We start from the raw sequence: 17,369 nt of genomic DNA on the forward strand, positions 1-17,369 counted from the left end.
TAAACACCTTTGAGGTAGACCTGGAGAAAAAAAAATCACACTCTATACATTTGACAGTTTTGCAGCAAAGTTTCTGAAGCTATTGTAGCCACCTGATCTCTGGTTTAGGTCTGGGCGAGGCTGTAATTTTCATTCCTGGAAAATCAATGCAGGTTTCTGCTCATTGTGCTTGAATTTTATTTTCATTTATACAGTCAAGCCTGCTCATCAATGTAATTCCCAGTGTAAATGTGATTAATCTGTTACTGCTGGAAGTCATTTTGGGTGAAAATAGTGTCACTCTGCCCTGCTGACCTTTATGATAATTGCACTCACCTTGTTTCTCATATTAAATGCTACCACTTAACCTCTGCTACTCTGTAACCCCATATTCCTGTTAAAAGCATGGGGGCCATTTCATTGGTGCTATCCCGCATTGTCATCATTAGCCCCCAGAAGACAGATTCCACAGAGGTTTTCAAGGATGCTTGTATTTCTCTCATCAAAGAATGTCTTAATGTCTTGAAGAAGAATGTTATCGATGACCTCTGTGGGGGCATAACTGTGGGATAGTTGAGTGGGTTTTACATAATTAATCCACTCCAACATTCTCATTTTAAGTACATGGATTCCTTTGTCTACATTCTGTCAGATAAATTATGGCATCTTGCCCTCTTTGAATGTTGCTGACTATTGAATCTATGTATCAGTCAGCCAAACAAGCCAACGATTAGAGCCAATTCCATCAGCTACTTTGAATCTCAGGTATGTTCTTTATAATAAATTCAACCCCTTCCAACTTTATATTCCATCTTTCTCAGTCTAGCACTTGTAAAACATATGCCAGGGCTTCCCTGGTGGCGCAGTGGTTGAGAGTCCACCTGCCGATGCAGGGGACACGGGTTCGTGCCCCGGTCCAGGAGGATCCCACATGCCACGGAGTGGCTGGGCCCGTGAGCCATGGCCACTGAGCCTGCGCGTCCGGAGCCTGTGCTCCGCAACGGGAGAGGCCACAACAGTGAGAGCCCCGCGTACTGCAAAACAACAAACAAAAAAACCCAAAAAACCATATGCCACACACACATTCTACAGGTTTCTGCTGATACACATTAGCAGGATATAGCATTTCTTTTGATGTATATGCTAACTCCTACCAGGGTGGACATTATACTTGCCTCCTGGGGCCTGGTGGAATCTGACTGTAGTTTTTAGGATGCAGTAAGTGCTGATGTGAGTGGGTCTTGAGAAAAGTAGCAATTTCCTTGAAAACTAACCTATTTAGATGAGGTCTTTAGACATATGTTAAGTAAGGGAAGGTTAGTTTCCTCAAATGGGGAGGAAGAAGGGTGGCTTCCTTTGGCGAGGAAACCACAGGAAGATTTGGGTTAAAAATTTTCATATTAATCTGAGTCTGCCTACCTGCACTTATCCTAAATACTCAATATATCCTTATCTTAATGCCCAGCTCTTCCTGATCAATGTCCTGATATTAATCTGTGAGACTTAGCACAGATGTACCTTGAACTTGCATTTTAATTCTGCAACTCACACTTTTAGATTTGAAACTTGATCCTCAGCCATGTCTGCTGTGTGGCTATAAGACGTGAGAAAATTTTAAGGCCCTCAGTGTGGCTCTCTGTGTCTTCCCATGCCTCGATCTGAGAGTTTAAACACCTAACATCTTTTAACATTAAGTGTAAACATTTTCATTTTGTAAGCTCTCTGGTGCTATAAGAAGCAGCTAATGGTCCCCGTGGTGCTTGTAGTTATTACTGCTGTAATAGACAAAATCAGCTGCCGCTTGAGATGTAAAAGTATTGTCTTCAACTGGCAATATGTTCAAAGCAAATATTGCTGGTAATTTATTTATGGCTTCCACTACTCGGAAGAAGCACTTGTCTTTGCATTGGCAATGGAGTCACTACTACATTCAAGCTCAAAACCTTATTCCAGAGTCCCATCTTGAGCATCTTTTTCCTGGGATTACTCATGCAGGACAGGAAATCTGCTTCAAGAAATTTAGAAAGTAGATTTTAATAAAAGGAGCTTGTTTCAAAAGTTATAAAATCTGGAGTCAAATGAAATAGGAAGGCAACCTAGAGTTTGGAAAGACTGAATCCCCTAAGCAGAACTCTAATGAATGTAGAGACTGCTGGTGGGTGCTGGGGACATGGAGGGAGAAGCCCTTGAGCAGGAATTGGATGCATGAGGGAGACGAAGCCTCAGTTGTATGTACAACTCAAAGAAAGAGGTCATTCTGGGTTCTCCCCTATCCCCTTCTTCCAAACTCTCACCAGTCCTTCCTTTACTCAAAATTAATTGGAAGCTAGTTGCCAGTGAATCCTGGGAAACCGAGTTTTCAGGAGTCAGTCCTCTAAAATAAAAATCAGAGCTGGAAAAAGAGAAATAGTCTTTAAAAATTATTCACACAAATATGCCATCCCTTTACGATAACTTCTCACATTCCAGTTCACTTGTTCAAATACCCCACCACTATGATAGTACTTTGACGCAAGTCTGTTTACTCCCTTGCTTTCTCCTGATACTGCCTTTGTATCTCTCCTTACTCTCTTACATTCCAATGTCCATTATCTAATAGTGTGTTTGTCCCTAGCCCTGTTCCAGTGTCTTTTAATTATGCTGGATCAACCCAAACCATTGCTTTCTCTTTTCTTGATCTCCAGCTTTCAAAGTCTTCCCAAGTAAAGTGTATAATAGTTTAGATTGTTTCCTTTATAAATTCATGATCACTAACCTAAAAGGTCCTTTAATATTGCCCTTTAATTCTGCTACATTAATCTGGACCCATCATTTCCCACTCTTTACACTTTGTTCTCTCTTTCTGCACTATTCTTTGTTTTTTTAAAAAAATCTTTATTGGAGTATAATTGCTTTACAATGTTGTGTTAGTTTCTGCTGTATAACAAAGTGATTCAGCTATTGCACTATTCTTAAATGGCATGTCCCCACCATTTGCTATAATATCAGGAGATAATCTCTTTTAATTCACAGAAAAGAAAAAAACATTAGGAGAACTTTCCTGTTAGTTAACATGATAGAGTTACTACATCTGCTGCCATCTTTATCTCCTTTGGTAATTTAACAGAGCAGAAGCTCTATTCCTACTAAACCCAATTCCCTTACTCCTGATTTGGATTGCATCACCTTGCACTCTCTAAGGATCCTTATTTTGTTCAATACCTTCTCTAATCTGGATCTTTTCCACTATCTTTTTTAAACATTCTAAAATCTTCCAAATTGGGAAAAATAATAAAGAAGAGTAAAGCAAAAAAGAAAAGCAAAACCAAACTCACCTTTCTCCACCTGACTTCTATTACTAATTACCACACTATCTCTTCTTCAAAGGCACAGTTTTTAAAATAATTCTTGAAAATGTTTTTCTATATCTTGGCAATTGTGAATAATGCTTCAATGAACGTGAGAGTGCAATCTTTTTGAGATCTGATCTCAGTTCTCTTATACATATATATATATATATATATAAACACACACATATATCTACATATATATATATACATATATCCATTCAGAAGTGGGATTGCTAAATCATATGATAGTTCTATTTTTAATTTTTCGAGAAGCCTCCATACTGTTTTCCATAGTGACTATATACCATTTTGTATTCCCACCAACAGTGTACAAGAGATCCAATTTCTCCATATTCTCCCCAGTACTTGTTACCTCTGTATTTTTGAAAGTAAGCATCCTAACAGGTGTGAGGTAATATCTCTTTGTGATTTTGATTTGCATTGCCCTGATGATTAGCGATGCTGAGTACCTTTTCATATACATTTTGGCCATTCATATGTGTTCTTTGGAAAATATATATTCAAGTTATTTGCCCATTTCTTAATCGAGTTATTTGGTTTATTTGCTACTTAGTTGTGGGAATTCCTTATAAATTTTGGATATTTACCCCTTACCAGATATATGATTTTCAAATATTTTCTCCCATTCCATTGGTTACCTTTCCATTCTGTTGGTTGTTTCCTTTGTTGTGCAGGAGCTTTTTATTTTGATGTAGTTCTACTTGTCTATTTTTGCTTCTGTGGTCTGTGCTTTTGGTGTCATAGCCAATAAATCATTGCCAAGATCAATGTCAAGAAGTTTTTCCCAATATGTCCATCGACAGATGAATGGTTCAAAACATGTAGTATATATTTACAATGGAATATTTTCAACTTTTAAAGAAGAAGGTTGTTCTACCATTGTGGCAACAGGGATGAACCTGGAGGACAATATGCTAAGTAAATAAGCCAGTCACAGAAGGGAACATACTGCATAATTCCATTTATATGAGGTATCTAAAATAATCAGACTTCATGGAAGCAGAGAATAGAATGTTGGTTGCCAGGGGCTGGGGAAAGGGAGAAATGGGGAGCTGTTGTTCAACAGGTATGAATTTTCAGTTATACAAGATGAGTAAATTCAAGAAACCTGCTGTACAAATAGTGTCTGTAGTTAACAATAGTGTTAAGCACTTACAATTAGTTAAGAGGGTCAATTTCATGTTAAGTGTTCTTACCACACACAGAAAAAATGGGACACAAGGAAGCTTTTGGAGGGGACAGATATGTCTATTACCTTGATTGTGTTAATTGTCTCATGGGTTTATGCACATGTCCAAACTCATCAAATAGTATATATTAAACATGTGCCATTTGTTGTGCATCAGCTGTACCTCCATAAAGCTGTTTAAAAATGTTTATCTATATTTGATATCTTCACTTTATTACTTCCTTCTCATGCTTCAACCCACTCCCAATAGAATCCATCTTTTATTACTCCAATAAAAAGGTACTTCATAAGTTATTTCCAAATCCATGGATGCGATGTGAAAATTTTATCTCCTACTTACTTGACCTGTAAGTAGGATTTGCTTCTGTCTTTGAGACTTGATTTTCCTTGACCCAAAAACTCTTCTGGTTTTCCTTTAATCTCTGCGGCAGTTCATTCTCTATCTTCTTTGCAGGTACGTATCCTTCTCCTCAGACATTAAATGTTGAAATTCTGCAAAATTCAGTTCTAGGCCATTATGTCCTCTCACTCTAGAACTCATAATATGATTTCACAGAAACACACAGCTTCAGTTACCAACTCCATAAAGTTTGGACATTTGTGTACCTGAGACCTCTAATCTGAATTCTGTAAATCCAGTTGCTTATTTAACATCTAAATCTGTTCATTTAAAATATACATAAAGCTAAATACTCATGGTCTCCCTAAACTGCCGAATCTCTCCTCCTTCATTTTCACTTGTCTTAGTGTGTAGTGACACCATTCACCCAGTTGTATAAACCAGGCACCTAACAATAATCCTTGAGTTCACCCTCTCGCATCAGCCACTATATCCTATCCATTATCAATCTTATCCATTTTACCTCCTAGATACTTCCTTAATCTATCTAATGTCCTCTATCTACTCATCATTGTAAGTGGTAAATTAATGCATGAATATAAATTTCCCTGATTGCTTTGCTTGCTACCTATAGTCTTTATGGCAGAAAAATTTATATAAAAAAAAATCCGGAGTTCCCTGGTGGCGCAGTGGTTGAGAATCTGCCTGCCAATGCAGGGGACACGGGTTCGAGCCCTTGTCTGGGAAGATCCCACATGCCGCGGAGCAACTAGGTCCGTGAGCCACAATTACTGACCCTGTGCATCTGGAGCTTGTGCTCCGCAACAACAGCGGCCGCAACAGTGAGAGGCCTGCGCACCGTGATGAAGAGTGGGCCCCACCTGCCGCAACTAGAGAAAGCCCTCGCATGGAAACGAAGACCCAACACAGCCATAAATAAATAAGTTAATAAATTAAAAAATATATATATTAAAAAATCCGTTCATCTTCCCTATATCTTCCCTTCTGTTCCTCCATCCTCCTGTCCCCATTTCAAGCAAGTATCCAGGACTCCCTAGAAACCTCTTCCTCAGGAAATATGCCATTTCTAAGCATCAAGGTGTGAAGGAGGAGATTACAAGGCAGTTGGAGGATTAAAAGCCATTGAGTACAACAAGCACTGCCTGACACTACCTTTTTACTGGATAGAGCCTTGGAGCTGCACCAACTCATTAGAGGGATGTAGTTGAGAGAGATATAGGGAAGGCATGTAATAGGCATGAGGTATCTATCTCATCAAATATTTCAACATCCCAAACATTATACAGGAACATTTATAAATGGGACATAAAGGTACAGGTGTCCCGGCCTCAGAAGACCAGAAGGACCTCCACAACACTTTCATGTTACAGGGTTTTTATACCACTTTGGCTGTATAACGTACCTCTAATAATGGCTGAGTCTAAATTCTCTACCTGCTCAGTTATTTAAAGAATTAAATTCATTTAAATCAAGTAAAGAAACAGTAGGTTTATAGCAGCTCATAACTGCTTACTTTTTAAAATTTATTTTTTTATTTATTATTTTTGGCTCTGTGTTGGGTCTTCATTGCTGCACGCGAGCTTTCTCTAGTTGCGGAGAGTGGGGGCTACTCTTTGTTGCAGTGCGTGGGCTTCTCATCACGGTGGCTTCTCGTTGCGGAGCATGGGCTCTAGGTGCGCGGGCTTCAGTGGTTGTGGCGCATGGGCTCTAGAGCGCAGGCTCAATAGTTGTGGCACACGGACTCTAGAGCGCAGGCTCAGTAGTTGCAGCACATGGGCTTAGTTGCTCCGCGGCATGTGGGATCTTCGGGAACCAGGGCTGGAACCCGTGTCCCCTGCATCGGCAGGTGGATTCTTAACCACTGTGCCACCAGGGAAGGCCCATAAATGCTTACTTTATGTAGAAATGCTGTAACCAATATATGGCAAGAACTTTGCTTGTATAATTTACACTAACTGGTATAATACACCTTCTACAAGAAAACTGAACAAGAATGAACTAGGGAGCAAAACATTTTTATCCTTTGAGCCATTCTGTTTTTAAGGGTTCTTGTAAGCTCTGATGTTTTATATCTGAGAGAAAGAAAAAAAATTTTTTTTAATTGGAAATTTAGAGATTTTTTTTTAAACTTAAAATGAAAGATCTTGGTAGTAATCGAGTGTATTGTATTGTCATGTGTTTTATCATTCAATTTATAGAACTAATTGCCCATGTGTTCTTATAATAGGGGAGGAAAAAATAACGGTTTTAGTCCCAGTATAGATATTGCATGATAAAAGGAGAATGATGACCATCTCCATTTCCAAAGGGAGAACAGGAATTCAAAACATGCTATGCCATAAAACGTTTAATTCAGCATTTTAAAATATTTTGAGCATTTTGAACTCAATGTTTTGTAACTTCTAAAAAAGTATAATGTATATACATAATTTCCACACATTTAAAATGAGTTGTTAAATTGTTGAGACCTGACTTCTTTCTCAAAATTAAGGTATGCTAGTCGGACCTGAGAATAGCCTCCAGAGGGCGACCAAGTTTCATCCCTGCAAACAACTGCATCAAAATTTAACATTGCTTCCAACAAAAGCAAGGACTTTCTAAAGTTAAAATTTGAAAAGCCAGTGATAATAGTTAATCCTTGAAAAAATACCATGACTCAAAGTCTGAATAGCTCTGCAAATATTGGTTGTTTAAGAAGGAGACCACCTCTAATTTGATGGTTTAGTAGAGCAAGGGTCTTTGGATCTAGACAAATCTCACAAAGCTACTAGATCAGCAAAACTTGTCATCAGTTCACGCATGCTCTAATTTTCCTGCTCACTGAAGTCTACCTATTCTAAGCACCTTGTATTAGCAGGGTTTGGCTCTTGCATTTCAACAGACGTAAGGCCTTAAATTCAAGGGTCAGCTCTACAATTGGTTGATATATTACTTTGTAAACAGAGTTTCATCTACGGAATGGGATAAATATCTTATGTCTCATTGTTTTGTGAGTATTAAATTAGATAAATATATGAAAACACTTGACACAATGACTGGTAGGTAAACTTACTTTCTGCCCATTTCTTTTGCCCTCCCTTTTTTTCTCCTTAAGTTGAGAAAGATAGGATCTTATTATGTCATTCACTTCAATGTTTTAGTGCTATATCACTCTTCCATTACTTTTCCCCAAAGTATATTTTTAAAAATCTCACAGAAATAAAGTAGTGATTAAGTTTAAATAATTGATATTTCTCAATCCCTAGACAGAAGTATATCTAATAAAATTAGGTTTGTTAATCCTTGACTGATAATGACTAGAAAATAAAGAAGTATTTCTAATTGGGCAATCCATCCAATTGGCTCTCACCGTGTACCAATGGATTATTTTTTTTCTACTTATTTCATCTTTATTAAAGCTACAACACAGAGAACATTAGTTGAGTTAACTTTGTAACTGCCCTTTCTCATTATTCCTGACCTGTATCTAACTAGCAGACAGTTACTTTTGATTCTTCTGAGAAAGTTTCTAAAGCATTGCTTTTCTTTATAAAATAACCTTCCTGAAGGTAATGCTAATTTTAACTACTGATCAAGATGGCCTTAATGTGTCCCTCAGTTTGGCTCAACGTCAGACAGGTTTTTTCTTTACCATAGGCCCTTAACCTCCCTTTTCTGAAAACATTTACTTTAAGAAACTTGAAATTGTAAATTCTTTCTCTGCCCCTTTGAGATGTAAATTTTCTCCTAGTCACTTGATACTTTTCCAACCCAGAAATGTCTTTCTCAAGGACCTGGGAGTCAGCTCTTTGAAATATAACCTTCAAGAAAGGTATTGCCCCTACTTCCCAGTCTCTGTGGGGAGTATAGGAGCCTAACTTTGATAAGAGCCAAAGCAAACAGAGATGGTCTAATTATATTGACCAACCTCTTCTCCAGCATCCTCTACTATTTTTCCTACAGCTCATCCTGGCATCTAAAAACTTCCATGCCTTTTGTTTCAGCAGAATGGAGTTCAGTCTCTCTCCTCTATTACAGAATCATCTTGAGTAAAGTACTCCTTGCCTGTGTAACCATCTGGTGCAATTTTTCTTTGACATCACTCCATCACATACTCCAAACTGCCTACCACTTTCAGATTAATCTTATAAAACTTTGTATATGTGCTGCTGAAGTGAGCACAATCTTTATAGAACTTTGAATCACTCCCTATTTCCTGTGGCATGAAGCCCACCATTCAAACTTCTCCACAGTCTTATACCTTCCAAACTCATTAGTGTTCTCTTCCAATTCCTGAATTCTCTCCTCCAATAATATTAGTACATTTTCTTCCTAAACGTGGCTAACATTTCCCCATTTTGAGATTTCATGTCTCTTCTAATTTTTTTTTAATATTTGGAAATTTTATTATACTGTATTTGCCCATAACAAATAAAATAGAAATTGTTTCAAGTCTTTGCAAATAAATTTAATACAGGGTATTAAGAACACCAGTGATGAAACTTCTGAGAAGTAAAGAAGGGCCACCTAGATAATGGAGTGATTAGTAGGAACAGGAATTTACTTTAACCCCTATGCTGGAAAGGCAGAGTTAAGCAGAGGGTTGTAAAGGAGTCCAGGGCCAGGTTAAATGATCATCAATGTCAGACCATACCAGTTCTGTCTCATTGGAGTTGGAGCCATGGAAGTTACAAAGTTGCTGCTGGAGAATCTTCACAAAGTAGAGGAATAAAGGGAGAAATCTCGTAGCTTATCCCTAAACTCCCATATACCATCAGTTGCTTCTTTTTGGCTGCGCCTGATCAGAAGTAAGCTGCCTGTATGAGTCTGCTATCATGTGATACAAAACAGATTCAAGAAGGAACAATGACTAAATTCAAGAAAAAGCAGCCCAAAACTAGTATTTTTGCTTGAATGTTGTGCAACAGTCTGTTTTCTGTATTTTTCTAACTTTATTGAGATGTAATTGACATATAGCATTGTGTAAGTTTAAGGTGTACAACCTGTTGGTATGTTACATGTTGTGAAATGATTACCACAGCGGAGCTAGTTAACACAACTCCGTTACCTCGCATAAATAACATTTTTTTTTCGGTGAGAACATGTAAGATCTACTCTCTTAGCAACTTTAAAGTATATAATACAGTTCTGTTAACCTCAGTCACCATGCTGTAGATTAGATTCCCAGAAATTCATGTGCTAACTGGATATTTTACCCTTTGGTCAACATCTCCCCATTTCCCCCAACCCCAACCCCTGGCAACAACCATTCTATTCTCTGTTTCTCTGGGTTTGGCTGTTTTAGAGTCTACAATTTAGTTACATCATGCAGTATTTATTTTTCTCTCTCTGACTTATTTCACTCATCATAATGCCCCAAGGATCCATAAATGTTGTTGCAAGTGGCAGGATTTTCTTCTTTTTCATGGCTGAATAATATTCCATCTATGTACGTACCAAATCTTCTATATCCATTTACCCATGTATGGACACTTTGGTTGTTTCCATTTCTCGGCAATTGTGAATAATGCTGCAATGAACGTGTGAGTGCAGATATCTCTTTGAAATAGTGATTTCATTTTCTTTGGATATATATAGACCCAAAGCAGGATTGCTAATGTATGGTAGTTTTCTTTTTAATTTTTTGAGGAGACTCCATATTGTTTACCATAGCGGCTGTACCAATTTACATTCCCACCAACAGTGCACAAGGGTTTCCTTTTCTGCATCCTTGTCAACATTTGTTACCTCTTAGTCTCTTTGAGGTGATAGCTCGTTGTAGTTTTGATTTGCATTTCCCTGGTGATTAGTGATGTAGAGCATCTTTTCATGAACCTGTTGGTGATTTGGATGCCTTCATTGGAAAAATTTTTATTCAATTCTTCTGCCCAAGTTTTAACTGAATTGTTTGAGAATCTATATCTATCTATCTATCTATCTATCTATATATATACAGCCATTGTATGAGTTCCTCATATATTTTGGATATTAACACCTTATCACATACATGATGTGCAAATATTTTCTCCCATTCTGTAGCTCGCCCTTTCATTTTGTTGATTGTTTATTGTTCTGTGTAGAAGCTTTTTAGGTTGATGTAGTTATATAACAAGTTGTATATAACAAGTTGTATTTCTCTTGGTGATTTTAAGATTCCCTTGTTATCTTTAACGTTGACATTTTAATTTTCATATTTCTTGGTATGGATCTCTTTAGGTTGACCTGCTTTGGAGCTCTCTGGGCTTCCTGTATCTGGATGTCTGTTTCTTTCCCCAGGTTAGGAAAAGTTTTCAGATATTATTTCTACAAATGTTTTCTGCCCCCTTTTCTCTTCTCCTTCTGGAGTTCCTATAAGGTGAATGTTATTCCATTTGATGTGCCATAAATCCCTTAAGCTATATTCATTATTTTCATTCTTTTTTCTTCCTTATTCTCTGATTGGATGAGTTCCTCTGACCTGTCTTTGAGTTCACCTATTCTTTCTTGTGCTTCATCTACTGTATTTCTAAGTTCAATTATTGCATTCTCCAGTTCTGTGACTTCTATTTGGAACTTTCTTATATCTTCTGTTTCTTCGTTGAAGTTCTCACAGTTTTCAGCCATTTTCCTTCTGAGTTCAGTGAGCATTTTTATGACCATAACTTTGAACTCTTTATCAAGTAAATTACTTATGTTCATTTCATTAAGATTTTTCCCTGAGGTTTTATTTTGTTCTTTTTTTGGAGTATAGTCCTCTCTTTCTTCATTTTGCTTGACTCTCTGTGTTGGTTTCTATGCATTAAGTGAAATAGCCACATCTCCCAGTCTTGAAGAGCTGTGTGACAGATGAACCTTGTCATTTAACCCTGTCTACTCTTGGTTGCCTCTCAAATCTTTGTGATTGTCTAAGCAGTTTATTTTTAATAGACCTGGCACACCATCCCAGCAGTTGAGGGTGTGCCAAGACAAATGAGCAACCCAAAGTGGAGGATCTCAGGCAGTACCTAGATTCAGGTTGATAGGAAGCCAGAAAATTTGGTAACAGCTTTTAAAGAATGCAAATATATTTAGCCTTGTGAGATTGCAAGTGTAAGCCCTGCTGCGCCCCAGAAGCAAGCAATCTGAAGGTGTTCCCCGGGGAGCAGTCACAAGAAAACAGTGCTTCACATAAGTGTACAAGCTCCATTCTGGGAGATACCAGTGAACTGTAGTAAGGCAGAGTAAGGGTGGAGAGATGGCACCCCCAGCCTACCTTCCCCGAGAGCACATCCGTAGCCTCTAGATGTGTGCTGAACCTGAAGTCTGCTCTTAAGTCTTGTCCCTACTAGCAAATAGGCTTTTTTCATGTAAAGACTGGGGCTGTGTCTCAGTCTGATGTGTAGTGGTACATCCTGGGGGTGGTATCCTGCCAAGAACTGTCTCTCCAATTGTTACAGTCCCATGGGACCCAGAAAAGAAATCCCTCCTGGCCTCCAGAGCAAGGTGATCAAGGAGCATCCCCTGAGTGGAGGCCACAAAAATGGGATCTCCTGTCTTGGAGATTCTGGGTCTCTGGAGCACATCAAAAGGAAAGTGTGAAGATGATGCTTACTGGCTGAGTGAGGCGGTGGGAAGAGTGCAAAGATGACACCATTTGAATAAAGGGAAAGAGGGAAAAGAAAAAAAGAAAAAGAAGAAGAAAATATATATATATAGCAAGACAGAGGAAGAGCAGGGAAGAAGGAGCCAGCTGGCTGGAGCACAAAGTTGTCACCTGCAGGAAAGGAAAAAGGGGAAAAAAGATGGCACCTTTCAGTTTTATCAAGGCAGAGAGAGAGCAGGAAGATGGCACCTGCCAGCCTCTGTCCCTGGGGAGTATTCCAGCAGGCCCCTGTTCCTCAGATTAATGCTGTAAAATTGGGAAGTGAGTCTCTTTCACAAAAAGTCAGAGTGCTTTTCAAACAAACAGAATATTATTTATGTATATGTAAGTTTATTTATTTATTACAATAATCTAGGAGGTAAGACTTTACAAATAAACAAATGTGCAGAAGTATGAACTAACTTGCTTGTGAATAACAGACCTGGAGCATGCCTCAGAGAAAGTGTGTAAAATGGCTCAAAACTAGAGAAAGCATAGAAGCAAACTAACCACTGACACGGCACTAATAGAAAAGCTATCAAAAGTCTAAATCTGGGCTTCCTTGGTGGCGCAGTGGTTGAGAGTCCGCCTGCCGATGCAGGGGACATGGGTTCGTACCCCGGTCTGAGAAGATCCCACATGCCGTGGAGCGGCTAGGCCTGTGAGCCATGGCCGCTGAGCCTGCACGTCTGGAGCCTGTGCTCCACAGTGGGAGAGGCCACAACAGTGAGAGGTCCATGTACCGCAAAAAAAAAAAAAAAAAAAAAAAAAAAGTCTAAATCTGAGCAGAACCAGGAAGAAAGGAAATCATAAGAGGGATGAGACCTTGCTAAATAAATACGTTTTTATTTCCATAATTAGAGGTAAGCATAGGAAGAGATGAAACTAATTCCTAGTGTCAAGCCTATGTAAGTGGAAAGGGTGTGATTTCAATTAACAAGAATTTCGTGTTTAGATTCAAAACAAGTATTTGTGTCAAAGAACCAATTCCAGTAGATTCCATGAGACATGCATATTTAGATTCATTTTTCTGCATCAATGCTTTTAAGCTTTTAACCCATCCTTCTGGTAGGAAAGAAAAAGACATAAATATGAAATATCTTATCAAGCTTTAATTATGTTTACTTCTTGATTTAAAATTACTATTTATTAAGTTAAAACGAAGATATTCTAGACTAACTCCAAAGCAGAATTGAAATGGCACACGAAAATGATCAAACATGATTCAAGCATCTCATTTAACTGAGATTTTACTACGTTTGTGTAATGATGTCTAAAATTGTGTTTTCATTAAACATAGCGGAGTAGAGCGAAACAGGGAGAGTCATCCTATAGACCTTGTTTGAATCTAAACATATTATCTATTACTGTAACTTTGAGAAAATCACTTAATTTGCATCAGCCTCAATGCCTTTATCTCTGAGAATAGTAATACCTATCTTGCATGGGGCTTGAGATCAAATAAGTTAAAACACAAGCAGAGTGTCTAGCAATTACAGTTGCTCAGTAAATAGCTCTTAATATTACCAATGGTCTCTGATGTGGGAAAACTATTACATAATAAAAAGATCCTTAATCGGGTATCTTTAAAATCAGGCTGAATGCAAAGAACTTCAGATTTTATGTCCTCCCTTTTTTTATTTTTACCCAGAGAATAATGCAATTCAGAAAACAGAGGGAGAGATTAATTTCCACTTCAACTGAAAAGTCATCATTATAAGATTTTTTTCATCATGTGCTATAGTACATTAAATATAACCATAAAATCTTTGTTACCTCTCTATTGAAAGGTAGAATGTGGTGTCCCACTTCTTGAATATGGGCTGATACAGTGGCTTATTCAATCAACAGAATGCAAGAGAAAAGGTGTTCTTGCACTTGTGAGGTTAAGTCATAGGAAGACTTACAGATTCCAGCCAAGTCTCTTGAGATGTTTACTTTGGGTGAAGCCACTCACTATGTAAGAGTTCAACTACTTTGAGATATCCAGGTTGCTAAGACTCCAAAACTACACCGAGAAATTTCATGGAGAAAGACAGAGACAGAGAGAAAACCAGCCCCAGATTTTTCAGCCTGTGCAGCCCAACTCAAGCCCCAGATTTGTGAATGAAGATGCCATCTTGGTTGGACATTTCAGCACCAAAAGATGTGACTCAAAGAAAACTTAGCCAGAACCAAGGCCCCAGACATATGACACCAGTCAATTTATCTAATCTATCTCCAATTATTCAAGCCACCACAGCTGAGGCCCAGTCATGATGGAGCAGAGATGAGCCATCCCCAGTATTCTTTATCTTTATTCTTAGCTCACAAAGTCCTGACTATAACAGCATGGTTTCTATTGTATCTACCACTGCGTTTTGGACTGGTCTGTTATACTGCAATAGGTATCTGGAATATATGTCTTGATCATTTCTTACAGTTCTAAAGGCACGGAACTCCTTTTACCCATTTTCAGGGAGAATGCTATCTCTTGCTTATTTTCAGTCTTCCTTTGAGTCATAGAATCTGTTCAGAAGCTTCCTTGGACAGAGTCAGTAAAAGAAAACTCTTGATTACAAAACTCCATTATTACAACCAGGATAAAAGAACAGCCAAATCTGCTCACACACACCCCATTTTTTCACCACATCATAAACAATGGATTGGCCAAATTTTTAAGTGCTTGACTCTGTTTGAAAGTAAGCAGCTTTCCATCTTCAACCTCTTCCCCTCCAACTCAACTTAGAGTGATGCTCTAGTCAACCTCAGGACTTCCTGATGCACCTCCCATCTCTGAAATGAGAAGTGAAGAAAAAACATCTTCAGAAGACTTCTGATATCAAGACAAGGGATAGAACAAAGGCCAAAGCAGCAATATTGCCATCCAGAGGAAAAACTACTGAACCTACACTGCAATACTCAGAAGGAAAGTCAAGACATGAGAGAACTAAGTGTAAAGCACAGCTATATTGGTGGCTTCTATTTAAATAATCAAGGTCAATAAGTAGGTCTCTGGGATGATGATCCCTATACCCTGTTACTTGCACCAGAACTGGGACATAACCAGGAACAAATAGTTCAGGAAGCTAGAGTCATTGACACTGAGAGCCAACTACAGGGAACACCAAACATCCGGGGCTACTAATAGTTCATGTGCTTCTGTACCTAAATTTGGAAAGACTGTAAGACTTTCTGAATCTTCAGGTAACTTGCATACTATTCTAATCATAAGCAATCATGCTCCCTCTTAAGCTAAACCATACAACTTCAGAATCAGGTGTTACTTCTTATTGGTACCACTGTCCACTAAGCAAAGACAGAAATACAGAAGTAATCCTGACCCCTGCCTTTCCCTCATATATTCCCCCTCCCCACTTTTCCCTCTTTCCCACATATTACTAGGTTTAATCAGTTCTGCTGCCTAGAGATCTGTTAAAGTCCTTCATTTTAATCATATTCCTTTGCCCTGATTCTGATCCTTGTCATCACTAGCCTAGGCTGCCCGCTATCTATTTCTGACCCTCCCATCTGAACTGTTGCCCTTCATATTCATCCTCAACACTACTATCAATATTATTTCTAAATTGCAAATTTGACCATCAACTGTCTAAAGACTTCAACATCTTTCCATTGCACTAATGATAAAGTCCAACTTCTAAACATGTCATAAAGATCTCCATTTTTTGGCCTTGCTCTGCCAATTTAACTAATGTCTTTTTTTAGTAATTAAAATCTACTATCCTTGTTGTTTTATGAGTGTTAGCAGTTGCTGTTCTCACTTTTGAAAATATTTCCCCCTTTCATTCACTTAGAAAACTCCTGTTCATCCTTTAAACCCCAAATGCAGTGAAACCGATTTTCTCTCTCACTCAAATCACTTTCTCCTCAAAACTGTAATTTTACCTCTGTGTAGCTCAATTGTTTGTTATACTCTAATGACAACAGATTCTTAAATATACTCATCTTTGTATCTTAATATCCGATAATATGACTGACATTTAACAAACGCTAAACATACTTGACACTTGAATTGATTGAATTGAATTAAACTGAATCAATCACTCTCAAGAACACTAACGATTGTGAGGGTTTCCTGCATCAAGAGTACAAATCACGCTGAATTTTCATAATACTGCTAGTTTTGATTGAGGCACAGCAAACAAGTTTACAACAGAGTTCCCCTGTGAAAAGAATAACTTCAGTAAAAGATAACAAATACACTCAGAAGTCCATAAAGGAGGCAGGGTAGTCTAGGGGATTCTGTTCTCATCCAAAGTCTTGCTGAGATTTGATTCAGAGGGGAAAGATTGATTTTTCTAGCTTAAGTTAAACAAGGCATGGAACAAATGTCAAAAGCAGGACATAGACTTAGATTCTTCACTGTCACACCAGTAAAGTTACCATCCTTCCATCTCCTTGAGAACAAACAAGAAAGCCTGCTGTGGACCGTGAACAAAACAACAACTGTGAATTTACACAGCTCCTTCAACTTCTAAGCTGTGTACTGAGAGTGAATTAGAGGTCTCCTCCAGATAGCATTGCAAATGAGCGTTATTTTATTTTCACCAAGCCTTTCAGGTGATACATGCGACAAAATCAGCAAAGTCAGTACTCACTGTGGCAGACAAAGTAACTATTATGTATCTGTCCTAAAAGTTCCTGTGATGTTCTGGCTAGTTTTGCTTAAGTACTATTTATAATATTTATGAGAAAGGAGGACAAAAATGAACCTGATGCTTTTGTGGAGAAGGAATTCCCTGGCTGAGCAGAAAAGCCTGCCAAAGTTTTGGTGTTTCTTGTTTGTTTGAAACAAGACTGAAGGACCATATAATGCAAGATGAAGCCATTAACAGTTAAAAGGGAGAGGACACACTAAAGAGACTCAGCCAGGGCCCTGGTAAATTATCAAAAATTGTGGGCTTTCTTAGT

At 38.2% G+C, this 17,369-nt stretch overlaps 1 protein-coding gene across 1 annotated transcript in view; it reads left to right on the top strand.

Annotated features, from left to right (window-relative positions):
• Window positions 1–384: 384 nt before the first annotated feature.
• Window positions 385–17,369, top strand: part of LOC309807109 (E3 ubiquitin-protein ligase RLIM-like) — a gene marked incomplete at both ends in the record, with an annotated part of 36,852 nt that continues 19,867 nt past the window's right edge. Inside the window, one exon of the mRNA XM_082626344.1 lies at window positions 385–543. Within this exon, the coding sequence (XP_082482470.1) occupies window positions 385–543 (159 nt within the window). The remainder of the gene's footprint in view (window positions 544–17,369) is intronic.

The sequence above is a fragment of the Mesoplodon mirus genome, assembly GCF_964341445.2.
Source record: "Mesoplodon mirus genome assembly, chromosome: 1".
Lineage (NCBI taxonomy): Eukaryota > Metazoa > Chordata > Mammalia > Artiodactyla > Ziphiidae > Mesoplodon > Mesoplodon mirus.